Source organism: Homarus americanus, unplaced genomic scaffold (genome assembly GCF_018991925.1).
Source record: "Homarus americanus isolate GMGI-L3 unplaced genomic scaffold, GMGI_Hamer_2.0 scaffold19117, whole genome shotgun sequence".
NCBI classification, from domain to species: domain Eukaryota; kingdom Metazoa; phylum Arthropoda; class Malacostraca; order Decapoda; family Nephropidae; genus Homarus; species Homarus americanus.
The window spans coordinates 973,609-1,000,166 of record NW_024754704.1 but is presented as its reverse complement, the minus strand read 5'-3'; the positions used below and the strand labels follow the sequence as shown (position 1 = coordinate 1,000,166).

Below are 26,558 nucleotides of genomic sequence, written 5' to 3'. Positions count from 1 at the left end.
TAGGTAACCGTGTGTGAGGCAGCAGGACTTCGTTTTATTACTTGTATAAATATACGTATAATGCCGTGATGTCATGTGATGGTGGTAGTAATAGTAGTAGTAGTAGAAGTAGTGGTGGTGTCCTTCTCTCTCCTTCGGTCGGCTTTGCTCTGCCTCAGGGGAACGAGAGCATCGGCCCCAAAGCCGACAACAGTTGCTGATATTGACTATGAGGCTACAGTCACTGAATGCCGCATAGATCTGTGGCTCAACTAATTCAACACAGCTAGGATAGCTACTTATGTATTAGGATATTTAATTTTAAGGTAATAAAATGGTGGCGAAGGCTGGAGGCTATTTAAAAAAATGGTAGTACTAGTAATGGTGGTGGTGGTGGTGGTGGTAGTATTAGTGGTGGTAGTAGTGGTAGTGGTGGTAGTATTAGTGGTGGTAGTAGTGGTGGTGGTGGTGGTGGTAGTATTAGTGGTGGTAGTAGTGGTGGTGGTGGTAGTGATGGGACAGTCGGTGACAGGCGCCGACCAATTAGGAGTGACGGGCCATTATTTCTTCTCTTTGTGATAATCAATACCTTATTAGGCTCACCAGTTTCTGAATGAAAAACTTAATTAGTGTCCCCAGTGTAATTTGAGACTTTTTCCGCACGGTCAAAACCAGTAAGTGGCTGGCCAATGAGAGCTCGAGGTGGGCGGAGTATATACAGACTCTCCACCAACCACAGACAAGCCAAGGATAAGATAATGATAACAAACTCTACGATAAACATTTTCATTTATTAATTAAACAATAAATTTAAAATATAAGGAAGTAAACAATTAATGATAATGCCGATATAAAATGTGTAAAATAAGTGAGGAGAATTGGTGGCACCTTGCGGCACCACTACGCTCGCTGGTGGTGGTGGGGAGGGTCGAGGAGTGAGTGAGGGGGACGCGGCCAGCCAGAGCGGTGTCAGGCAGGCCAGGACCAGCACACCAGACAGTGTAGTGTGTCCACCACCACACAGACACACACGTGTGCTACACTCTGTCACGGTACACCCACACAACTCACCTCACCTCCTCATTCACCAACCCACATCCTACATACAGTACCCGGTCCTCTACAACCCTCACAACACCTGCAGTATATTGTAACTGTGTCGGCGATAATCCACAACAGACCTTTAAACCTATAGGGGGTTGTTGTGTTGTGGAGGATGAGAGTTACCTGGTGCATGACGGAACATAGAGCTACCTGAGGCAACATTGTCTCCCCAGATAAGAGACCTGTGTTGCAGCATACTGGTAACTCGTGGTGCCAGTGTGCCGCTCGTCTCGTGGTTCAAGTGTTAATCACGTGTATGAATCCAAGAAATATTATAAAATAAACTCGCCAGAAAAAATTATAACGCCTGAAGTTGACAGTGAAGGTGAGAGTGAGGACAGTACAACACAGTGGTCAGAGTAGCGAGGTTGTCTGAGGAATCCCTAACATAACGATGAACACTACAGCAGCAGCCCTGGTGTATGGGGCGGGCGCCACCAACGAGAGCATCAACAGCTTGGGTGAAGGTGTGGACGGCTCCAACAACTCGGCAGCCCCTATCATCCACTACCCTCGGTCAGCCACCATCTTCGCGGCCGTCGCCAGCGTCATCTTCATCATCGTGGGCCTCGTGGGTGAGTGTTGACATGTTGTGTTACTGTGTCGGGGCGAGCCACTGTGTAATGCCCACCAGGTGACCAGCCTATAAATTATACACCTATTTCATTCATTATCTTTAACTACTGTGTCAAGTGACCTAACTAAGGGGAAGATGCTTACAGTTGTGTAGCCCTCCCCCCCTCCACACACACTGAAGAGTAATCTACAGGCCTCAGAAGATAAACTGCTGCAGAAGCACTTCCTGTCGTGTGTCGCATGATAACTTCGTCAGCAGGAACTTGACATCTTGCTGACGTAATATTAGACTGCTCATATAGGATTTTAAATGCCTGTCCCGGCGTGTCCTGTTTGGCAGTCCTAAAGTCTCGGTAGCTTATTTCTACAGTAATTTGAGTCACCTACCGCAAGTCGTTTTCCTACATTGTGTTACTGTAGGTGAGGTGCGGTGAGGTCCGGTGAGGTGCGGTGAGGTGCGGTGAGGTGAGGTATGTATTACTGTAGTAGTCCAGGTAGAGACCACCACTTGTTTACCTTCTTTTATAATATGGTAAACATTGTCTCCTCTTAAGGATCTTCTCTCCAAGGTTCTTTAAGATAACATAAAGTCACTGGAGAACAATAAGAGTTTAAACCACACAATAAACTGATTTTGTCGCAACTGGTAATATGCAGCCTCATTTTTTTGTACTAAATGGCTGTTATATATCATGCAATATTTCCAGCGTATTATATTAAAAACTGGAAATTTTGTAAGTCACCGCGCCAGGGGGGAGGGGGGTGCCACCTGTTGCTTGGCGGGGCGGGGGGGGTGGTGGGTGTTTCTCTCACCTGCACAGACTAACTCGTGTGAGACGCAACTCCCGTGTCCTGCATGATACTCCCACCTGCCTCATTACCACACAGTCACACGCACCACCACTCTAGAACACCGCCCTTATTAGGTTCATGACGCAATGTGTTGGCGGCTCTCAAGGTTGTGTGTGACCCAAGACCTCTGACCATGTGGGAGGAGGAGGTGATATGTGATACCTGTCTACATTCCCTGCACATTTCTTTTTTTTTTTATCAATTTAACACCAACACACACCTGAACCATATGACGCTTCATTCAATAAAATATCTTCAAAAAAACAAAATAAAGAGGACAAGATATTAGGACTGAGCAACACAATCCATTTAATACGTAATGTTGGCCCTCCCGCATCCTCCTCCTGTTGGCCCTCCCGCATCCCCCTCCTCCTCACGTCATTCAATCTTTTCCCTTTCCGTTTTCCTCCTCCTTCGTCTTCTTTGGAGATATAGAATCCCGAGAAATAATTCAGAGGCGAATGACAAGACGAATCTCGGGCATAAGGAACCTTGAGTACAGAGACATGTAAAAGCATCTTAATTTGCACTCCTTCGAGAGACGTAGAGTGAGGGGCGACCTGATAGATGTGTATAAATGGAAGTCAGGGCTAAACAAAGGTGATATAACAGAGGTACTCAAACTATCCAACTAGGAGAGAACTCGTAACAATGGTTTTAAATTAGACAAATTTAGATTTAGGCGCGAAATAGGTAAACGTTGGTTTGGAAATAGAGTAGTGGATGAGTGGAACAAGTTACCAAACATCATCATTAACTCGAATACGCTGGAAAGCTTCAAACATAGGTTGGATGGATATATGAGCAATAGGGGTTGGGTGTAAATGGGACTGCCCAGTATGGCCCGCTGCAGTTTCCTCCATTCTTATGTTCTTATGTTTTCCTTATCCTCCGGACCGTTCTGGCTGATGGTAACTATCTCATTGGTGTCGATCTTGTTATAGTGTGTTTGTTAATTACCTCTTTTACTTGTCTACCTTCAGTGTCCGGATACTAATTAACACCGGTACAATATTTACTACACCTGTCCTTATTTATCTCTACACCACACCTGGTCCACAACCCCACGTGTCAACCACCGCCCACACCTGGTCCACAACCCCACGTGTCAACCACCGCCCACACCTGGTCCACAACCCCACGTGTCAACCACCGCCCACACCTGGTCCACAACCCCACGTGTCAACCACCGCCCACACCTGGTCCACAACCCCACGTGTCAACCACCGCCCACACCTGGTCCACAACCCCACGTGTCAACCACCGCCCACACCTGGTCCACAACCCCACGTGTCAACCACCGCCCACACCTGGTCCACAACCCCACGTGTCAACCACCGCCCACACCTGGTCCACAACCCATGTGTCAATTCACCGCCCACACCTGGTCCAAACCCATGTGTGAACCACCGCCCACACCTGGTTCAAAACCCATGTGAATCCACCGCCACACCTGGTCCAAAACCCATGTGTGGACTGCCCACACCTGGTCCACACAGCCCATGTGAACCACGCCCACACCTGGTCCACAGCCCATGTGTGAACCACCGCCCACACCTGGTCCACAGCCCATGTGTGAACCACCGCCCACACCTGGTCCACAACCCATGTGTGAACCACCGCCCACACCTGGTTCAAAAACCCATGTGTGAACCACACTGCCCACACCTGGTCCACAACCCATGTGTGAACCAGCGCCCACACCTGGTCCACAGCCCATGTGTGAACCACTGCCCACACCTGGTCCACAGCCCATGTGTGAACCAGCGCCACACCCGGTCCACAGCCCATGTGTGAACCACCGCCCACACCTGGATCCACAACCCATGTGTGAACCACCGCCCACACCTGGTCCACAGCCCAAGGTGAACCACTGCCCACACCCTGTCCACAGCCCATGTGTGGGTTAGCGCCCACACCTGGTCCACAGCCCATGTGAATTCCACTGCCCACACCTGGTCCACCAAGATCCTACACGTTAGCATATAGATCAAGTGTTTCATGACGGCAGGTAAGGCGGCCAGGTGAGGGCGTCGGGCAAGGGAGGGAGGGAGGTAACCATGGAGGGAGGGAGGGAGGTAACCATGGAGGGAAGGAGGGAGGTAACCATGGAGGGAGGGAGGGGCGTAACCATGGAGGGAAGGAGGGAGGGACATATCTAGGGAGAGAGGGAGGGAGGAAGGAAGGAGGGGCGAAAGAGGGAAGTAGAGAGGGAAGTAAGGGGGGGGGGTTGTCGTTAGAGAGAGAGGCGCCTGGTCACACACACACTCAATGAACAATACACTGAGCCTGAACACTGAACAAAGAACAAACACCATAACAAAACAGACAAAACACCACACAGGGAGTCACATGAACTATAACCTAACCTAACCAACCAACATGTTACAGTTAATCCTCTATTTAACGGCCTATATAAGAGGTTAGTCCGTTAAATCGAAGTCCGTTATATGGAGGTTTCAATATACCAGAGGAAAAAAACACACGCTTCAATAACATAACATAAGAACATAAGAACATAAGGAGTCTGCAATAGGCCGGTTGGTCTGTGCATGGCAGCTCCTGTCGAGAGTTACTACCACTCTCTATCATCCATGAATCTATCCAGCCTCCTTTTAAAACTTTCCAGCGTTCCAGCACTTACTACAAAGTTCCCAAGCTTGTTCCACTCGTCCACCACCCTATTTGTGAACCAGTTCCTTCCTATCTCCCTCCTAAACCTAAACTTATCCAACTTAAATCCGTTGCTACGAGTCCTATCCTGCTCGGATATTATAAGAACTTTATCTATATCCCCTTTATTGATTCCTTTCACCCACTTAAATACTTCTATCATATCTCCCCGCACTCTTCGTCTTTGTAGGGAATGCAAGTTAAGTTTCTTTAACCTATCCTGATATGGAAGGTTTCTAAGTCCCGGAATCATTTTCTTCATTCTTCGCTGCACCGACTCTAGTGAATTTATATCCATTCTATAATAGGGGCACCAGAACTGAACCGCATAATGGAGGTGCGGCCTGTCTAGCGCAAGATATAGTTGCAATAAGACCTCTGCACTCTTGTTACTTACACTTCTAGATATAAAACCCAATACTCTATACTGAACCTAAACAACATTATACACCCCCCCTTCCCCACACCACCAGCAGGTATGGAAGACACTCATCTTAACACCATCTTGGAGGGCCTCAACGACGACCTTATATGACCGCTGTAATACTAAAGTCAGTCCTCAGTAGTGGTACTTATGTGTCAGGGAGGGTGGTCAGGGAGAGTCAGGGTGGGTCAGGGCCTGGTGTGTGTGTGTGTCTGTGTAAGGGAGGGTCAGGGCCTGGAGAGTGTGTGTGTGTCAGGGAGAGTCAGGTCCTGGAAGGTGGGTCAGGGTGGGCAGGGAGAGGTGGGGTACCGGGTCCCTCACCACTGCTGGACGTCCGGACTCACATTAGACGCATCCTCCGCCGCCACCACCAGGTACTTGTTTGTGCTGGACCTGTGATTGGTGGGTGAGACAGGTCCTTTGTTGTGATTGGTGGGTAAGATAGAGTCCCTTTCTATGATTGGTGGGTAAGATAGAGTCCTTTGATGTAATTGGTGGGAAAGATAGAGTCCTTTTCTCTAATTGGTTGAGTGAAAGTGAGGCTGGAACTTGTGATGACTCAACACTTCTACACAATGTGGTGTCCCTCACTCACTTCTCCCTCACTCTCACCTCCCTCACTCACTTACACCTGCCCACACACACACACACACCCTCCCCCCCCACACACACACCCCCTCCCCCACACGCACACACACCCTCCCCACACACACGCACACACACACTCCTCCCCCACACACACACGCACACACTCCCCACACACACATATTTCCCCACACACGCACTCATTAAACTAGCTCAACGAACGAACGTGTATTCACCTAAAACCAATATTTTGAGAGACTTTTAATGACTGATAACTCTATTTACCCCACGAGCCGCCATAACTAGCGGGTAATACTCGTGACGCGTGGCCGGAGGAAGAGTGTGGGTCCCTGTCTTTATTTAATTTACTCCTTTCTAATGTAGTGGTGATGTTACTTGTATGTTAGATTATTTGTTTATGTGTTTGTCCATTCATTTATTTACTCTCTCTTTCTTTCTCTCTTTTTCTCTTCTCTTTCCGTCTCTCTCTCTCTCTCTCTCTCTCTCTCTCTCTCTCTCTCTCTCTCTCTTCTCTCTCTCTCTTATCTATTTATCTACCCAAATTAATTCCCATTAAGGTGGAGCAATAACCAGAAAAATCTGGATCACCTTAGATTATTTCACCTGATTCTAACCTACCTACTTCACCTAACCTACCGTAACCTACCTAACCTACCCTAACCTACCGCAACCTCCTAACCTAACCTAACCTACGTAACCTCACCTACCCCTAACCCCGAACCTACCTAACCTAACCCCTACCGTAACCTACCCTAACTAACCTAACCTCACCTAACCTCACCTCACTCCTAAACTCACACAGGTGGGATGGTTATTTTCAGGTGAGACTTACACTGTATGTTGTAATGATGTTGTTATATACCTGTGTGCTGATTCGGTAACGTCAGCTTCTTGGTCAGCTTATCATCAACATTAATGGTGGTAGTATGTGAGTAGTGGTATGGTAGTAGTGGTGGTAGTGATGGTGGTTGTGGTGGTGGTAGTGAGGATGGTGGTGGTGGTGGTGGTAGTGGTAGTGGTAGTGATGGTGTGGTGGTATTGTGGTAGTGGTAGTGATTGGTGGTGGTGGTAGTAGTAGTGATGGTGGTGGTGGTGGTAGCAATAGTAGAGGTGATGATGATGATGATGATGATGATGATGATGATGATGATGATGAGACAGCTGAGGAGGACAACCTTGAGAGTAAGGTAGTAGGGATGTTGAAGGGAGAGCGGAGAGGGAGAGAGAGAGTGAGAGGGAGAGAGGAAGTTCATCTCCTGATGGTTACATAATCTATCTTCATCCTCCTCCTTTTCTCACACACACACACACACACACACACACACACACACACACACACACACACACACACCAATGAACTCCTTGACATGATCGATAAGTTCTCATAATTTTCTTGGCCTACTTGAAATTTACTTCGGTGTGTGCGTTGTTGTGTGTGTGTGTGTGTGTGTGTGTGTCTCTCGTCTCTATGGGAGTCACTGTCTCTGTGTTGATCTAACCTGCTTGTTTATCCTGGTCGGCTTAGTGGATCATGGTGGGAACAGTGTGGGTCGTGTTGGGTTGGTGAGTGGGTTGGTGAGTGGGTTGGATGGTGGGTGTGTTGGTGGGTTGGATGGTGGGTGTGTTGTGGTGGTGGTCGGGTGTGTTGCTTCGACCACCTTCCTCCCCTCACTTCACTATCCTACACCCCCTACCACCCCCTACCCCACCCACCCCTATGTAACAAGGACCCAACAAATATACAAACACACACAACAATGGGATTAATGGACAGAAACACCGAACACCAGACAGTCACTTCATTCATTCAACGACAACCTCAACCCGTTATCACACTATCAGGCCGGGATCTTTGTCATATCAGTAAGTGCTGTTGTAACTCCACTATACTGACGATAACACTGAGTCTTTATGGTGATAAGGGAACACTGAGGCAGAACCAGTATTAAAACGTATTGGGATAGGCTCGTGAGGTTACCAAACACACACACACACACACACACACACACACACACACACACACACACACACACACACACACACACACACACCAGTAGTCTGTCTGGTTCTAGAGCTCTAAGTACGCCAGTTATAGAGGACCCTGATTGGTTCGTCAACAGCGGGTGGGGCGCCTGAACTGAGTAGCATTTGCCGTGCATGTGAAGTGCTTTTGTCGAGTCTTGAATGGCCGAAGGGGCTCCTGATTGGCTGCTCATCGACTGTTGCATGGAGAGCTTGATTGAATCGTAATTGGGGGATTAAGTAGCCCTGATCATCTCTTGTCTGTTGTATAAAGGCACATCTGATGGGCCCTGACTGGTGTATAAAGGCACATCTGATGGGCCCTGATATATGTAAACTTCCCCCGTCAACGTCATCTGAATTCCTGGAGTCCTATCCTAGATCCAGTCCTGATTGACAAGTGAGTCGCCTTAACTGACATCTGATTGACGGATGAGGTGGTCTCTGAATGACTCTCGGATGTCTGGGAAGGTAGTTCTGAGTGACATCTGAGTGGCGGTGTGGGTGGGTGGGCGGTGTGGGTGGGAGTGACGGTGGGTGGGAGGAAGTTACAATCAGGAGAGGCAGGCGGCGGGAGTCAGTATAATGCCTCTCCCACCCTCCTCATTCTCACAGATCCGTCCATTATTCCTCCTCCTCCTTCTTCCTCTTCCCCCCCCCCTTCCCCCCAACGCCCAGAAAATACCAAAATTTACCTGGGGTCTTACCTGGAGTTTACCTGGATATACTAACAAGGACGTCACATAGATCAGGGAGGTCGTCTGACTCTTATTATTATTATTATTATTATTATTATTATTATTATTATTATTATTATTATTATTATTATTACTGTTGTTCTCTGTCTCCATCTGCCTCCTCCACCGTATGATAGGGACATCTTACACACACTCACAATCAATCGCTGTTATGACCTTCAGGGTTTATCATCCACAAGTCTCACCCAGGAGTCAATGTTTATTAATAGCCAGCAAAATGGATCCTGGTGGTGGTGGTGGTGGTGGTGTTGATGGTGGTGATGGTGTTGATGATGTGTGGTGGTGGTGGTGATGATCCTGGTGTTGGTGGTGGTGGTGGTGGTGGTGGTGGTGATGATCCTGGTGGTGGTGGTGGTGGTGATGATCCTGGTGGTGGTGGTGTTGATGGTGGTGGTGGTGGTGGTGTAGGTGCACGTCGTTATAGTTCAGTTATGTGTCTGTGTGTCCAACCTCTATACACACACACACACACACACACACACACCTTTCCTATCACCCATACTACCACAACCACCAAACCACCACACTACCACACCACCACCACACCACCACACCACCACCACACCACAAGAAGCCACAAACACATCCTTGTAATCAGTTCGTCATGCATATTCATACAGACAGTGAAATGGTCCCTTGTCCTGTGTGCGCTTAAGAGTGTGAGTCTCCTTGTGTGTGTGTGTGTGTGTGTGTGTGTGTGTGTGTGTGTGTGTGTGTGTGTGTGTGTGTGTGTGTGTGTGTGTGTGTGTGTGTGTGTGTGTGCAGTCTGTGCTAATCATAATTATTAAATTTATCAGCCTTTGTTTGCAGGGTGTGTGTGGGTCTGGTGATGGTAGTGGGGTGTGTGGTGGTAGTGGTGGGTGGTGGTGGGTAGTGTGTGTGTAGGGGGGTGTAGGGGTGTGGTGGTGGTAGTGGTGGGTGCGGTGGTGGTAGTGGTGGGTGTGGTGGTAGTAGTGGTGGTGGTGATGTCAGTGGCAGGAGGGGAGGAGGAGGAGGAAGGGGACCAGGAGGAGAGAGGTGCTAGGGAAGAACTCTATGAAGGAGGCGCAGCAGGGTTATGAGGTGTTAACAGGGAGTGAACTAACAAGAGAGAGCCAGCCAGCCACTACAGGAGGAGGTCCACTACCAGCCTGTACTGTGTCGCCTCCTTATACAGTCTCTGATCATCCCACCTACAGTAATACCTCCAAATAACGGACTTGACCCTCCATATAACGGACTTCTCTCTATATATAACGAACTCCTCTCTCCATACAATCCGTTTAATGGGGGTTTCATAACTAACGGACCCTCGATATAACGGAATTTCACCTCTTTATAGTCCGTTATATAGAGGCTTCACTGTACCGATAAATCCGGTTTTAATGGACTGTTGATATTGATGCTGAAACCCAAGACAGAGACACGTATATATTGATGGTTCTATTATGTTATTAACTTAACCCTTAATGTAACCTAACCTAATGGGTGTCTTCAGTGATAGTTGAACACACACACACACACACACACACACACACACACACACACACACACACACACACACACACACACACACACACACACACACACACACACACACACACACACACACACACACACACACCATCTTCCTAATCATATATTGCCTCCACAAAACTAAAATGAAACAAGTTATTACGCTGCTCATTTGTCTATAATTTACTAGATTCCTACAACGAGGATAACTGACAGATGTGTGGGAGGGGGGGAGGGGGGAGAGGGGGGAGGAGATGTCCTCGATAAGTTAAAATGAACCAACACGCAGGCAGTCCTAGGGTAAATCGCGCACTGGCTGTGATATACTGTGTACTTTCCTGGAGGCGTGAGGTGAGTGAGGAGTAAAGGGAGAGGGTGGAAGGAGGGTGGGTGAGAGGGTGGGGTTGAGGTAGGGGGGAAAGGGTTATGGTGTTGTGCAACTATTCAAGATCACATAGCACTCACACCCACATGATGTGTGTGTGTGTGTGTGTGTGGAACCAGACAGACAGACAAGAAAGAGAGAGGAAGAGTGTCAAGGGAGAAGAAGAGAGAGAGGAAAGGAGAGAGTAAGGAAGACGGGGAGAGAAGAAGGGAAAGAGGGTTAAGAACAGAGGGAGGGAGAGAGGGAGAAAAAGTGACAGGTCTAGTGTAGCAGTTTTTACCCGCGATGATTAATGTCAACCCTCCCTCTGTTCCCTAAGCTAACCTTAACCCAATCCTAACCTAACCTAACCCAGTCACTGTCTCTGGGTTATATACAGTCCCTGAACGTCTTAATACTATATAATCCGCCCACAGCAGGAACAATTACATGATGGAATTTGTCTAAAACTATAATTTACTTTTTTCTTAAGACGACGGATCCAAACGTTGCCATCTGCTTAATGTCAGGTTCCCAGTTTCTTGCTTAATGTCGAAATCAAACTATTTTATGGTTGTTTCAGGCAGTAGTTCTCGTTTCAACAGAATTGGTATTATTTTATGGTCATTTCAGGCAGTAGTTCTCGTTTCAACAGAATTGGTACTATTTTTATGGTTGTTTCAGGCAGTAGTTCTCGTTTCAACAGAATTGGTATTATTTTATGGTCATTTCAGGCAGTAGTTCTCGTTTCAACAGAATTGGTAATGAAAGTTTGGTGCCTGTGTAATAAGCCCTCCTGCCCTGTTTACCCTGACCTTGGTGGATAGGGCTTCTGAGTATTAGGAAAATGTGGAATAAAACACAAAAAAAAAACAATCCTAACCTAACCTAACCCACAATGAGGCCTAGGGGGCGAAAAAATACTAATAGAAAAAAATTATAAATAGATTATATTTAGGTTAGTGATCCGGTCAGTCGGTCGGTCGGTCGGTCGGTCGGTCCACTAGAGTACCAACAAGGGAGTGATGAACGAGGGCGGCCTCAGTGAAATGCCGCCCATCCCCCGCCCACCCACCTACCCGAATCTGTTGTTGTGATGAATAAACCACAAAGTTATGGTAATTACACCACCATAAAAGCCGCCGTGACGTCAGAGAGTCATTATCCCAGCAATGTGTGTGTGTGTACAGTATGTGTGTGTGTACAGTATGTGTGTGTGTACAGTATGTGTGTGTGTACAGTATGTGTGTGTGTACAGTATGTCTGTGTGTACAGTATGTGTGTGTGTGTGTGTGTGTGTGTACAGTATGTGTGTGTGTGTGTGTGTGTGTGTGTGTGTGTGTGTGTGTGTGTGTGTGTGTGTACGTGTTAGGTTAGGTTAGGTGTTTTAATAAGCTGGGGTAGGTAGTAGGCAGCTACCAAACAGGGAGGTACTACCACCTGGGAAGATATTGGAAGCATAACGTGTTGTCTAATGGTAGACCCTGCTGCCATATGTGACCAAGTCCCAGGTTGCTGATCTGACTTTCTGCCTCATTTACACACAATTGCAGGGACTCAATTGTTTCTCTTACTATTGACAACACAACATACATACTGTATATTGTTTCTCACTTTTTATTTTTTTTTTTTTGCCTTTGTGGTTCTTTATTATTATTATTGTATTATTATTATTATTATTATTATTGCTACTACACAACTTACAGAGTTATCTATTATTATTATTGTTTTACTTTTTCTTATAATTTTATTTACTATTAATTGTATTATTATTATTTATTATTATTATTATTGCCTTTTCACCCCCAGATGTGACCTGTGCCCGGGTGGGCTAATCCCCGTAAAAAAAACTAACCCTCATGCGTCCAACACAAGTCATTATTTCTTATCTATAACATATAAAAACAGGAACCAATTTCGTTATCAGGGAAGGTTACAGGATTCCCAGGAAGAGTCTTTTACGTACTGTACAAAGATATCACACAAGATAACGTACGGATCAATATACCCAGACCAACTGACTTAATACGATAACATTATATAATTACTGGACTTGATTTTTTTTTTGGGGGGGGGAATGGCAGTATTATTGTTGTTGTTGTTGTTGTTGTTGTTGTTGTTGTTGTTGTTGTTGTTGTTGTTGTTCTCGGTAAATAAACTGTTTCACTGTAATACCAACCATAAATGTCTTCCTTCTCACACAACTCATTGGTTATCATGACGGTAGTGAAGCGTTGGTTGGTGTAGAGCAGGCTGCCCATACTACACCATGCCACCCACGCCGCCCAAAAACCCGTGACGGAGAGATTGTCATACCACCCACAGACACACACTCGCGGACACACACACACACACACCGGCTCCTACTTCCACCTGAAATCCCTCGTCCGAGAATTCCTGTTCGACACAACAACCACATCCAGCCCATACGAGCACGTACTGATCGCTATAAGAACAACCATTGTAAAAATTATCAACAACTCGTAATCAACCAGTGTATTCACTCCCAGTCAACCTTACCTTTTTGCACTGTCACTATGCTGAAACGCAATGTAGTAAGACCTTCTCCCCACCTAGTTATTATATATCATATTTGTATCACTTATGTTACTTGTATATTATTGGTCAATCAAGAGACCCAGTCCCCAATTATGTAACTGTATGTTTTCAGCCTTCCAGCTGCCATGGTCTTTCAATAAACGGTTAATTATTATTATTATTATATTACTGTTCCTCATAGCTTGGTAAACGACTCAGTCATACCATACTGCAGTTCTAAGGTGTGGCAGGAGCAGGTGTGTGATAGTAGCAGGTGTGTAGCGGTAACATGTATGTAACAGTAACAGGTATGTGACTGACAATAGCAGGTGTGTGACAGTAACAGGTACGTGACTGACAATAGCAGGTGTGTGACAGTAACAGGTACGTGACTGACAATAGCAGGTGTGTGACAGTAACAGGTACGTGACTGACAGTAGCAGGTGTGTGACAGTAACAGGTACGTGACTAACAGTAGCAGGTGTGTGACAGGAGGCGTATGTCGCCTGGCAGGGACAAGGATGAAGGACGTGGGCGTGTATCAATTACCGGCAAGACTCCCCCCGCCTCCCCGGAAGTGTAGCGGGCGTGGCGGTGTCTCCCTCCACACACAGACACACTAAGCCACACCGTCTCAAGTATCCCTCCTCTCGTCCTTGGAACTATTCTGCTCTTGTGATGGTTGTTCCTGTGTGTGTGTGTGTGTGTGTGTGTGTGTGTGTGTGTGTGTGTGTGTGTGTGTGTGTCTTCAATAGACCTGTGTTTAAGTGTGAGTGACCTGCCTCTACCTGGTCTCTCTCTGTCCCTGTGCTTACGTCCCACACCACTAACCCGTGTTGAGGATCATTGTACAAATTAGCTTTAAAGGTGTAACATAATCCATGAGGCAGCACTGGTTCTGTTACTGTACACTGAGCGACCCCCAAACACACACACAACTCCCCCAAAAAAAAAATCTTCCAAAATCCTTCGGTCTATTCAACATGGCGGCGGTTTGTTTACATTTGTTGTGAGTTCGATGATGGTCACCTGAGAGCGAACTGGGGGAAGGTAAACACAGGTAGTAAATGATAAGATCTCTCTCTCTCGTTGTCACGTTGTCCTCAAGTCTCGTCTCAGTTACTTTACAATTCCTCATTCTTCATGTCTGTGTTGTTTTTCTGTCGTCTGATACAGTGGTCTTAATTCTTCTCCTGTGTGTGTGTGTGTGTGTGTGTGTGTGTGTGTGTGTGTGTGTGTGTGTGTGTTGTGTGTGTGTTGTGTGTACAGTGGTAGTTTGTAATTGTTGTATGCTATCCCTCACCTTGCCTCACCTCTTGCCTCACCCCTCACCTTGCCTCACCTCTTGCCTCACCCCTCACCTTGCCTCACCTCTTGCCTCACCCCTCCCTTGCCTCACCTCTTGCCTCACCCCTCACCTCACCTCTTGACTGTCCTCCTCTTGTATCACTTTTTTACCTCCTCCTTCTCCTCTTCTCTCACTTCTTGAGTCCCCTCTCTCTACCTCCTCCCTCCCCTCATAATAACTCGCTTTCTTTCCCTCACCCTCTCCCTCACTCTTTCCCTCACCCTCTCCCCCTCACCCTCTCCCCTCACCCTCTCGACTCCTGTACCCTTCCTGGCGCCTCACCTCTCCTTCTCCTACCCTCTTTTCCTTCACCCCGCCCCGCCCCGCTCCACCCCTCCCGCCCGCCCCCACATTCCTACACTTGAGTCAGGCTTGGCTATGTCCCTCAGTTGTAAAAGCAGGTGACCCACAGCTGACCCTCCTCCCCTACAGGACCCAGGGACGGGGAGGGGTCAGGAGAGAGTGGAGTAGGGGTGGGTGTCAGGGTGCCAGATTCTCAGTGGCCCTTGCTTCACACTCTTTCCCAAACTGGTGATGTAGAAATAAATTCCCTGATATTTAAAAGTCCAGCCTTGGGGTGTGTGTGTGTGTGTGTGTGTGTGTGTGTGTGTGTGTGTGTGTGCAGGAAACATCAATATTCACGTGAAGATTAAACACCTAGCTCATTTAACCTTAACAATCACCACCGTAACGCTAACCTAACCTAATGACCTAACCTAATATATCTATCTATCTCTATCTATCTAGGGTAGACTAAATCCCGCCACTAACAAGATAGCTGATCCCAGTTTGTGAAGAGACCTATAATTACTCAGCTTAGGTCAGCTTAGGATTATCTGATGATGGAAACTCAACTCACAGCTTATTGTCCCCGACCCCAGCTTAGTTCACTTCTTGATGATATACCTAACGATACCTGAGTAATTTATGGAAGGTTAGGTTTGCTTAGGTTAGGTTAGGTTAACGTGAGGGTGGTTAGGTTAGGTTAGGTTAGGTTAGATTAGGTTAACGTGAGGGTGGTTAGGTTAGGTTAGATTGGCGTTAGGTTAGGTCACGTTAGGTCAGATTAGCGTTATATTAGGTTAGGTTAGGTTAGGTTATTTTAGGATAGTTAATCCTCGTATAAAATAAGTTGGGAAGATAATATTCATGTGATCCAAACCTCCACTAGTTTATCTCTACACTAGTTTATCTCTACACTAGTTTATCCTACACTAGTTTACTGTAAGGGAAGGTCACCACTTTGGAATGGTGACTTGGTGGCGTCACTGTCATACTCAAGAGCCTGGCACTTCCGGCTGGCACCAGGGAGAGGCTCTCTTCCTGGAGGTGAACAGAGGCTCAGTGCCTGTTGGAGGCGGTGTAGGCGCCTCTCAGACTGTGTTACCCAACTGTGTTTAAGAGTCACAAAGTTAACTGAGAAACATTACTGCAGGATGAGACTTAGAGGTGGGTGTGTGTGTGTGTGTGTGTGTGTGTGTGTGTGTGTGTGTGTGTGTGTGTGTGTGTGTGTGTGTGTGTGTGTGTGTGTGGTGTGTGTGTGTGTAATAATAATAATAATAATAATATTAAAATCTCACCCAACAGTGTACCGAGCCGTGTAAAGGGAATTAAATACATTATATAAAAACTCGAACACCACACAAGACCTCACATGACAAACAGACGGACACTACTGATGATAAGAATTAACCAAGTGAACCATCAGTGAGGATCTGTGTATGGCTTGGTACAGCACACCACACACACACACACACACACACACACACACACACACACACACACACACACACACACACAGCTTGATCAGGACTGTGTAGAAAAAGTACAATGACCCGACCGGCAAAGATTTTACAGATTGCTCACGAGGGGGCTAGCAAGATACTGTATATGTTTTTACAGGTCACGAGGGGTTGTTATAGGTCACTCGGGGTTGTTACAGGTCACGAGGGGTTATTTAGGTCACGAGGTTGTTACATGTCAGACGAGTTTTTACAGGTCACGAGGGGTTGTTATACGTCACTCGGGGTTGTTACAGGTCACTCGGGGTTGTTACAGGTCACGAGGGGTTATTACAGGTCACGAGGGGTCTTTACAGGTCACGAGGGGTTGTTACAGGTCACGACGAGTTGTTACAGGTAACGAAGGGGTTGTTACAGGTCACGAAAGGGTTATTACAGGTCACGAGGGGTTACTACAGGTCACGAGGTGGTTGTTACAGGTCGCAAGGGGTTGTTACACTCACCCGGACATCTGGGTTGGAATAGCATTAAGGCTGTGAGTGACGGGAGGGAGTGTCGGGTCTAGGATGTGTGTAGGGGGGGGCGCTGGTGTCATAGGACGAGGTGTTCACTGGCTGACTGGCACTTCTCCACCTATTGACACCGAGGCAGTTTATTTAGCCAGACAAACACAGATACAGACACGGCTCAACCAAGTGGCAGTCAGGATCATGTGAGGGGAAAATATATTGAATAAAAGGATATTATATCAACTTGACATAATACTGACATACTGGTGTTAAGACATTATCACGGCATCCAATCACAAGCCTGCACAGGGAAATATGGGAGGAGTTATATAGTATATCGTAAATATGTGTGTGTGTGTGTGTGTGTGTGTGTGTGTGTGTGTGTGTGTCAACATATTTCATGACTTGGGTAAATCTCTTAGAAAATATATTAACATAATGACCCTTCAGGGCTGTAACCCACGACACTTGAGGAGTCGTCAGGGTCTGTCTGTCTGTCTGTGCGTCGGCGTGTGTGTGTTCGTCACGATGTTGCCTCTCTCTCCATCCCACCCTCCCTCCTCTTCCTCCTCCTCACCACCTCCCCACCTCCCGTCCTCCCTTCCCTCCCCTCCTCCCTCACTTTGCCTACTCTTCCGTCCCTCCCCTTCTATCTTTCACCACCTCCCTTCTCTCCTCTCGCCTGGTGGGTGGGTGGGCGTAAGGCACAGGAGGTGTTTGTGGTGGGCGCGGGGGGAGGAGAACCAACGTCTAAGGAGGACTCTCCGCAATGTTGCCCTCAGTTCCCCGTAAACAGCACATTCACCTCCTCCTCCACCCTCCTCACCGACTAAACAGAGTAATACATTTTCAAGTATAATCAATGTGGGCAGGTGAACACACACACACACACACACACACACACACACACACACACACACACACACAGGGTCCAGCCTTATCTCCGGGTCATGTAAGATAATATTCCTTTATGAAACAGTCCCGCCGACGAGCCACAACTGACCACCAATAATAATCCACTAAAGCTTTCAACTGCACGACACACCCTGGGCTGTGTCGAGAGGTGCATGGCTGGTATACTGGGCTGTGTCGAGAGGTGCATGGCTGGTATACTGGGCTGTGAGCTAACTGTTAGAGGGTCGTTACTTGAAGTCAATGATGACGTGCTTCAGTGGGGGGGGGAGGGGGTTGGGGGGGGGTCAAGTCGAATCATAAAGAAGACCTGTTCCTATCGTGTCTTCATCTTCCCCTGAGTCTACACGGCTTATTTTTAGTGGAAGACGATCAAGATGGAAGCACACCACCACCACCATCATCACTACTACCACCACCACTACTACTATCACCACCAGTACCACCACAAGCCCCACCATTAACACCACTACCACCGCCACCACCACTACTACCACGCTAGATTAGATTAGGTTAGGTTAGGTTAGGTTAAACTAGGATGATTCAGGAGAGCAGAGAAACAGGACCTTGTGTGTGTGTGTGTGACCCATTTTAACCTCCCCATCTACCCAGGTCACAATAAACACGCCTGAAGGTCACAGTTGATTGTAAGTAATTAAGAAGGTACAGCGGTGTGAGAAGGGTAGTGGTGATGGTGATGGTGGTGATAGTGGTGATGGTGGTGATGGTGGTGGTAGTGATGGTGGTGATAGTGATGGTGGTGATTGATGGTGGTGATTGATGGTGGTGATGGTGGTGATAGTGATGGTGGTGATTGATGGTGGTGATGGTGGTGTACATACATCACTAGGGGAAACTTACCTCCCTCCCTCCATTCTTCCTTCCCTCCCTCCCTCCTCTCTCCCCTCCCTCCCTCCTTCCTATTCCTACCTCCTCGTCCACTACCTAGAGAGAGAGAGAGAGAGAAGGAAGGGGGGGAGGGGAGGAGAAAGAGGGAGGTGGGAGGGATCTGGTCAGTGTCAGGTGGTGTGAGAGAGAGGGAGGGAGGGAGTGAGGTGTAGAGTGACTGCGGTACACCCACACCATTTGGACCATACTCATTAGTGTTACATTTGCCACCTTCCATATCGGGGGGGGGAGAGAGGGAGAGGAGAGAGGGAGAGGAGAGAGGGAGAGGAGAGACGGGCGGGGGGGGGGGGCCTTGAGTTCCCAAAGGTGAATAATTTAGGCTACAGGTAATACTAAACCCCGGTAATTGGACCAGTCACAAGAGGGTGAGGCGTGATGACCTGAGTTGGATGATGATGATGATGATGATGATGATGACGATGATGATGATGGCGATGATGATGATGACGATGATGATGATGATGGCGGTGTATAACTAGAAACAATACTGCCGAAGGTTATTACTAAACGAGACGACACCTGTTATGACTTAGTTTGTTGTTATTACCCAATGCTCAAACAACAACCACCACTACCACCAAATTTCCTCCCGTCGCTGACCTACAAGAGTTCATCCATTCTCTGTTTTTTTTCCTTTCTTCGTCTGTAAAACACATGAACACAGAGCTGCGGTGTGTGTGTGTGTGTGTGTGTGTGTATCAGCCAGGTGTGGAGTACCAGGCCGCCAGGTATCTCACCACTCGGCTCCCCTCTTAAGTTGTATCTCGTGTCGGAAGTGCCTCACCTGTGCCACCTGCCTCATCTGTGCCACCTGCCTCACCTGTGCCACCTGCCTCACCTGTGCCACCTGCCTCACCTGTGCCACCTGCCTCACCTGTGCCATCAGCCTCCCACCTGTGCCACCTGCCTCTCACCTGTGCCACCAGCCCCTCACCTGTGCCACCTGCCTCACCTGTGCCACCTGCCTCACCTGTGCCACCTGCCTCACCTGTGCCACCTGCCTCACCTGTGCCACCTGCCTCACTTAAGGGTTTAGTGTTATCACCCCCCCCCCTCTACCAACCACCCGGCCATCCCCAGCTGGCCGCTTACACAGTCAACCTGTCCGGCCAGTTTACCGACAAATCCCGTAATAAGAGGCATTATGCAAACTCTCTCTCTCTCTCTCTCTCTCTCTCTCTCTCTCTCTCTCTCTCTCTCTCGTTTTTTCATCCTCGGTATCAAGAACAAACAACAAAACACACCAGATTGTATTAACAAACACCACATTTAAGGTAATGGTTGTTCAGTACTTAGTGACAATACCACGCACCTAGGTACCCTGTTACCACCACCACCAGGGAACACACTCGTATAGCTATGGTATGGTATGGTATGGTATCTTTCCTCCCACAGTCCGCCACTCACCGCCAGCTGATACACCCCCTCCCGCCACCACCACCCTCGCAGAAGTGGCTTATTAGTCCACTTTCAAGGAGGTAAAAATACTGGGCGGTGGTGTGTGCCCTCAAGGACCTACCCACACCCAGGCGCTCTGCTGAAACATAAATATCCTACAGACAGTATTTGCACATTTACACAGACCACTACAGGTGCGGGGAACTGCTGACACAAAAATCGCTCCCCTCTCATTCGGGAAAATTTACAGTGATTGGTGAGCAATAGTGGTGGTTAGTGGAGCCAATTGTCCTCCTCTTTATGTGTTAAGACGACCCTGTTATGTGGGCAGCTCCTCCAGGCGACGTTGCCTCACGATAGGGACGTGACCAACCATATAGGCTACAGCAAGAGGGGGAGGGGGCGTGTCCCCTCTCTTCTATACACCCGTCAATCATGGGTGGCGCCACAAACACACCCACCACGCCCACACCCATACACACACCCACACACTTCTAAGGAGCCGATACACACACGAAAACTGACACAAAAGCCTCACATACGGGAACATTGTGACAAGTTGTTTACATAAATGGACACGAGTTACTCACAACAATCTGCTCACTCAAGCGTGAAACACTCACAAGTAACTCACGAGGGACCAACATAATTATAAGATGGTTGGGATTCTGCGGTGACCAGCCGAAGGGAACTCTCTCGTACTACACCAGTCCCTGCTGATGTTGCCACAGGATAACCAATCAATTCTTCCTCAGTGAAGATCTGAACCTTGGACTATTGTGAAGTACGATCACTACACTGTGCCATTGTTATGGTATATTGTCTCTCTCTCACACACACACACACACAGTGGGTGAGTGAGTGTGTTGTGAGCGTTAGTGGGGGTCGAAACGATGAAGTGAATGCGCCGCGAGTGAGTGAGGTGTGCAGGGTCAAGCTGCGTTAAGATTAAAGTGTATCCCTTGTCAGCTTTAACATCGAGGTCACGGGGTCACGTCTCACAGGCACGAGAAGAGACTAGGACGAAGGGAGACGAGGACGAGGGGAGACGAGGGGAATTACTTCTTCCGTCAATCTTACGAACCATAGTGTTTGAATATTAGCAAGTCACTTATGCGGGTGTTAGATTAGGTTAGGTTACTGTCAGATGTTAAATTGACCAATAATACCCATCCTGACCAAAGTTTGAGAGAGAAGGGGTGGAGGGAAAGGCGGTGGGGGAGGGAAGGAAAGGGGAGGGAAAATGAAAGGGAAAGAGGGAGGTGGAGACTTTAGTTTATTTTACAACAAAGGGAGCCAGGAAACGTGAAGTTCTAACAAGTCTCTGTAAGGTGGCACTACCAAAGAGGACCCCTCCAGTCTAGACGGTCTCAGTGCGAGGTATAAATATTTGTACGTACCATGTCTTAACACCGCTGGCCTGTTCTCTCTCTCTCTCTCTCTCTCTCTCTCTCTCTCTCTCTCTCTCTCTCTCTCTCTCTCTCTCTCTCTTTCAGTTGGGTACACCACCACCACCACACACAAGAAGGCGAGGAAGACAGCGTCACACTACACATCCCTAGACCGTCATGTTTGGGATCGTTCCTGCAGGCATGGTGTTCGCTCAGGATGGTGGTGTGGGGGGCCCTCTGCTGCTGCTGCTGCTAAGTGTTGCCAGCGAGGTTCCTGTTGAACGTCGCAACAAGAGCACCTCACCACCCGCAGGAGTAATGTAGAGATGCCCTCGTGAACAGTATGTGGTGAACGACTGGGGTGGGATCACACTTTAAGATTTAACTCCCACCCCCTCACCCCCCGGCCTCCCCCAGATTAAATACCCTAACGCTAATCTAACCTAGCCCATCCAGGTAGCATTAGGGTGTTTAATCATCAGGTGAAATAAGCTGGACCAAGGGGACAGAGCTATACCTAGAGGAAACCATCGGCTTTTACCATGTACTGGGTCCGTCACCACCTGTTACCGGGCCTTCTGATTGACACGCCGAGTTGACATTAAATAAACTACTGACGGAAATGTTGGGAAACGCCTGACAGCAGTGGCACCTTCAGGACAAGAGGAGGAGGAGGAGGACCAACAGTGAGTAACAAAGGCGACGGTGCTGCGGTAACGTCTCCTGCGACTTGGCCAACAATGTCAACTACTGAAAATTCCCAAGTGTTGTAGGAAGCGGATGAGTGTGGCGTTATTGGTGCGTGTTGCTGGCTGACCGGAAGCGACACACACACACACACACACACACACACACACACACACACACACACACCACTCTTGTTGTCGTACTATACAAAGTTGTTGCGGAAACGGAAGCTGGATTTAATTACTATGGTATGTTGTTGATGCAGTAATTACACTTTATAGTCACCATAGTAACCCAGCCAGTTAATAAATAGTGTTTTTTTCTATACCTGTATATTACTTGAAGAGGCATATATGAGCCTGACCCCTAACAATGTGACCTACTCAAAGCCAGGTCGCCCTAATACAGCATAAGGGCCTGGAGTCACACACAGGTGGACTAGGACAGGTATTTATGTCCCTGTAATCTGAGTATTTATGAACCGGTTGAATTATTTTATTACCTGGTGGTGATATGGTTATACCGATGACACTGACTCACACACTACAGGTTGATACTGACTCACACACTACAGGTTGACACTGACTCACACACTACAGGTTGACACTGACTCACACACTACAAGCTGACACTGACTCATACCTGGCTCACTGGCTCACACACTGCAGGTTGATACTGAGCTCACACTACAAGCACACTGGCTCACACACACAAGCTGACACAGCTCACACTACAAGCTCACGCTGGCTCACACTACAGGTTGATGCCCAGCTCACACACTACAAGCTTACACCAGCTCACACACTACAGGTTGACACTGGCTCACACACTGAAGCTTACTGACTCACACTACAAGCTGACTTTTGGCTCACGACAAGCCAGCACTGAGCTCACACTACAAGCTGACACTGACTCATACCTCCTTGGTGAAGAGTTCTGTACCCAGGATCAATAAACTGTGCCTATCCCGCCACTCTTTGTCTGTCTGTCTGTGTATGTCCTGTCTGTCTGTTTATTGTGGGCTGGAGTATCTAGTTAGAGTTAGGGTCTCAGGTGTATTGGTAACCTTACTTGTGGCAGAGGTCACGGGGAGACTGCATCGTTAACTAAATACCTTGTGTTCATTCACCTGTTGACTTTACTACCAGGTGTGTGTGTGTGTGTGTGTGTGTGTGTGTGTGTGTGTGTGTGTGTGTGTGTGTGTGTGTGTGTGTGTGTGTGTGTGCCTACTATCTTTGTCTGCCAGTACAGGATGTGTAGGGTTGGGGGGTGGGGAGGGGTGAAGTGAGAGGGAGTTAATGCTGTTTACCTTATCTAGTTCACCTGTATTAAGAGCTCAGGTGTATTGTGGTGACTCAGCTGCTGAATGGAAGGTGTTAAAACTGAATCAGATGTCTTGATCAAGTTTTTGTTTTTTTTATATAAATCAAGGAAGTAAATATTTATACTTTTCAGTCCATTTTACCTGTTGGGGGAAGGAGACTCACCAGGTAGACACGCTCTCCCCCTATCAACCAACGGGGGGAGGGGGAGACATAGAGAGAGAGAGAGAGAGAGAGAGACAGAGAGAGAGGAAATCTATGGGAACAGGACACACACTTTAACGCACCTCTTTACAGCGTTCAGTCACGTACTGCCAAACCTGTATATAGTTACAAAAGATCCCAACACTTGATGATTAATGCTCCTTAGTGGGCGCCATAGTAAACAAGTCTCTCTCTCTCTCTCTCTCTCTCTCTCTCTCTCTCTCTCTCTCTCTCTCTCTCTCTCTCTCTCTCTCTCTCTCTCCTACGTTTTAAGTGTACAATGTTATCCCCGAGTCCTCTTAGTTCTCTCACGCCACGTTGCCCCTCCAGACGCTGATTATATCTTCGAGCCACCCAACACAACCTTGCCAACACGACACTCCATAAAGCATAAGAGTGTCGTAATCCCTCCCAGCCCGTCCAGGTAACTGTTAATTAAGGTGTGTTGTGGTACTTACAGTCTCTGGAGATGAATAGAGGGCGGGAGGAGGCTCTTGTTGACGTCTTCACCTACCTGTGGGCGTAAGATGACAACAATTAAATGTGGATAATGATGGAGGAGGATAGTGATGATGATGATGATGGTGATGATGGTGATGATGATGATGATGATGATGATGATGATGATGATGATGATGATGATGATGATGATGATGATGATAATGATGATGATGATGATGATGATGATGATGATAACGTAACACTAAGTGAAAAAAGTTGAAGACAGTAATGGACCTGTCTGACGTGACCATACTAACACAGACGAATTTTATACATTACCCCAAAATAAAACTCATCTGTATAACTTATTTAACTTTATAATACACAGTTTATCTCTTTATCCACCTCTTATGTACTCAATAAACGTACTCAAAAGTTCAATGGTTTATTTTATCCATCTCTTGTTATGTACTCAATAAACGTACTCAAAAGTTCAATGGTTTATAGAGTTAATTAAATAGTTCTTTGTATACACGAATCCAACGCGACCTGACTTCCTGGGAAATAATTACAATTGTCATCACTAACTTGTAAAAGGTTTGTTCAACTCACTCGAATTAGTTATTTCCTGTGACTTTTGCTTATCTCATATCTTTCTTAGACAACTACAGGATTCCTACAGCGGTTCATCAACTACCTGTGAAACCTCTCCTTAACGGACTACAAGAAGAGGAAATTCCGCTATATCGAGGGTCTATTTGATATGAAACCTCCATCTAACGAACTTTACAGATAAAAGTCCGTTATATGGAGGGTCCGTTAGATATAGAGTTCGTTATATGGAGGGTTTATGTACTTACTGAGGAGCTGAAGACATAACCCACGGACTTTTCTCTATATAATCCGTTAGTTGCGGGTTCACACATCTAACGGACCCACGATATAACGGACATTCATCTCTATAGTTCGTTAGATGGAGATTTCATATCAAATAGACCATCGATATAACGGAATTTCCTCTTCGTGTAGTCCGTTAAATAGAGGCTTCACTGTACCCATATGAATTAGAGGTCAATGCCGTCACTTCCACTTAAGACAAAAAAAGGTTTTTCCACTTAAATATAAAAATGGAGACGTGTTTTGTCTGTACTTCTGTGTTTGGTATTCCCCTATGTCTGTCTGTCTGTCTGTCTGTCTGTGTGTATGTATGTATGTATGTATGTATGTATGTATGTATGTACTTGTATTGTGTTCAGTACTTCCGTTCACAGGATAGTCGTAGGGTGCACAGTAAACTAGCTGCACCCAACAAAAGACTTAAAACTAACCTAACCTAACCACACTCCTTCCCTCCTTCAGGTAACCTCGTCACCATTATCGCGTTGAGTCGGAGTGTGAAGTTGAGGATCCACGCCACCACCGCCTTCGTCATCAGCCTGTGTGTGTCCGACCTCCTCTTCTGCTCCATCAACCTTCCTCTTACAACCTCCAGGTGAGTCGCCTTACATCCCTCCCATAGGTTAGGTTAGGTTAGGGTATTTAACCAACCAGTATAGATCTCCACAGCAGCCTCACAAGCATGTGTTAAAGACTCCTGTTTTACCAGATTCTTGGGTTTGAGAGTCTTATGGCAGTAACAACCTAGTTAATGAGGCTCTCCAGGTACACCAGGTAGAGTCAGTCCCTCAGTGTTTGTCTTCCTCCCCACAGGTACATCCATGAGTCCTGGGTGCTGGGAGAAACACTGTGTCGGGTCTTCCCCTTCTTCTTCTATGGCAACGTGGGCGCCTCCCTCCTCAACATGGTGGCCATCACTCTCAACAGGTACACCTCCTCCTGCCTCACATCAGTCCTCCTCCTGCCTCACATCAGTCCTCCTCCTGCCTCACCTCAGTCCTCTCTCTCTGGCTGACACTGAAGTTCACACCATTTTTTATATACTTCAGCCACATAAGAGGTGTATTATAATGTATGTAATGTTACAGTGGTTAATGATTAACTTGGACGTGTATAATTGTTTATCATTAACTTGTGGTTACAGGTACATATTGATCGCCCACCACGGCCTCTACGACCGCGTGTACCGCCGCCAATACATCTACCTCATGATCGCCATCGTGTGGGCCTTTTCCTTCGGGGTGATGGTGCCGCCCCTGGTGGAGGTGTGGGGCCGCCTGGGGCTGGACCCTCCCACGTTCTCCTGCACCATCCTCAAGAAGGAGGACTCATCACCCAAGAAGTTCCTCTTCCTTTTCGCCTTCCTCTTGCCCATGGTTGCCATCATCGGCTGCTACTCCGCCATCTA

General features: G+C 47.4%; 1 protein-coding gene across 1 annotated transcript in view; it reads left to right on the top strand.

Annotated features, from left to right (window-relative positions):
• The first annotated feature begins 905 nt into the window (after positions 1–905).
• Positions 906–26,558, top strand: part of LOC121855921 (protein trapped in endoderm-1-like) — a 28,530-nt gene continuing 2,877 nt past the window's right edge. The window contains exons 1-4 of the mRNA XM_042351118.1: positions 906–1,658; positions 25,613–25,745; positions 25,964–26,077; positions 26,295–26,558. The exon at positions 26,295–26,558 is cut by the window's right edge and continues 7 nt beyond it. Of these exons, the coding sequence (XP_042207052.1) occupies positions 1,478–1,658; positions 25,613–25,745; positions 25,964–26,077; positions 26,295–26,558 (692 nt within the window). The 5' untranslated portion in view covers positions 906–1,477. The remainder of the gene's footprint in view (positions 1,659–25,612; positions 25,746–25,963; positions 26,078–26,294) is intronic.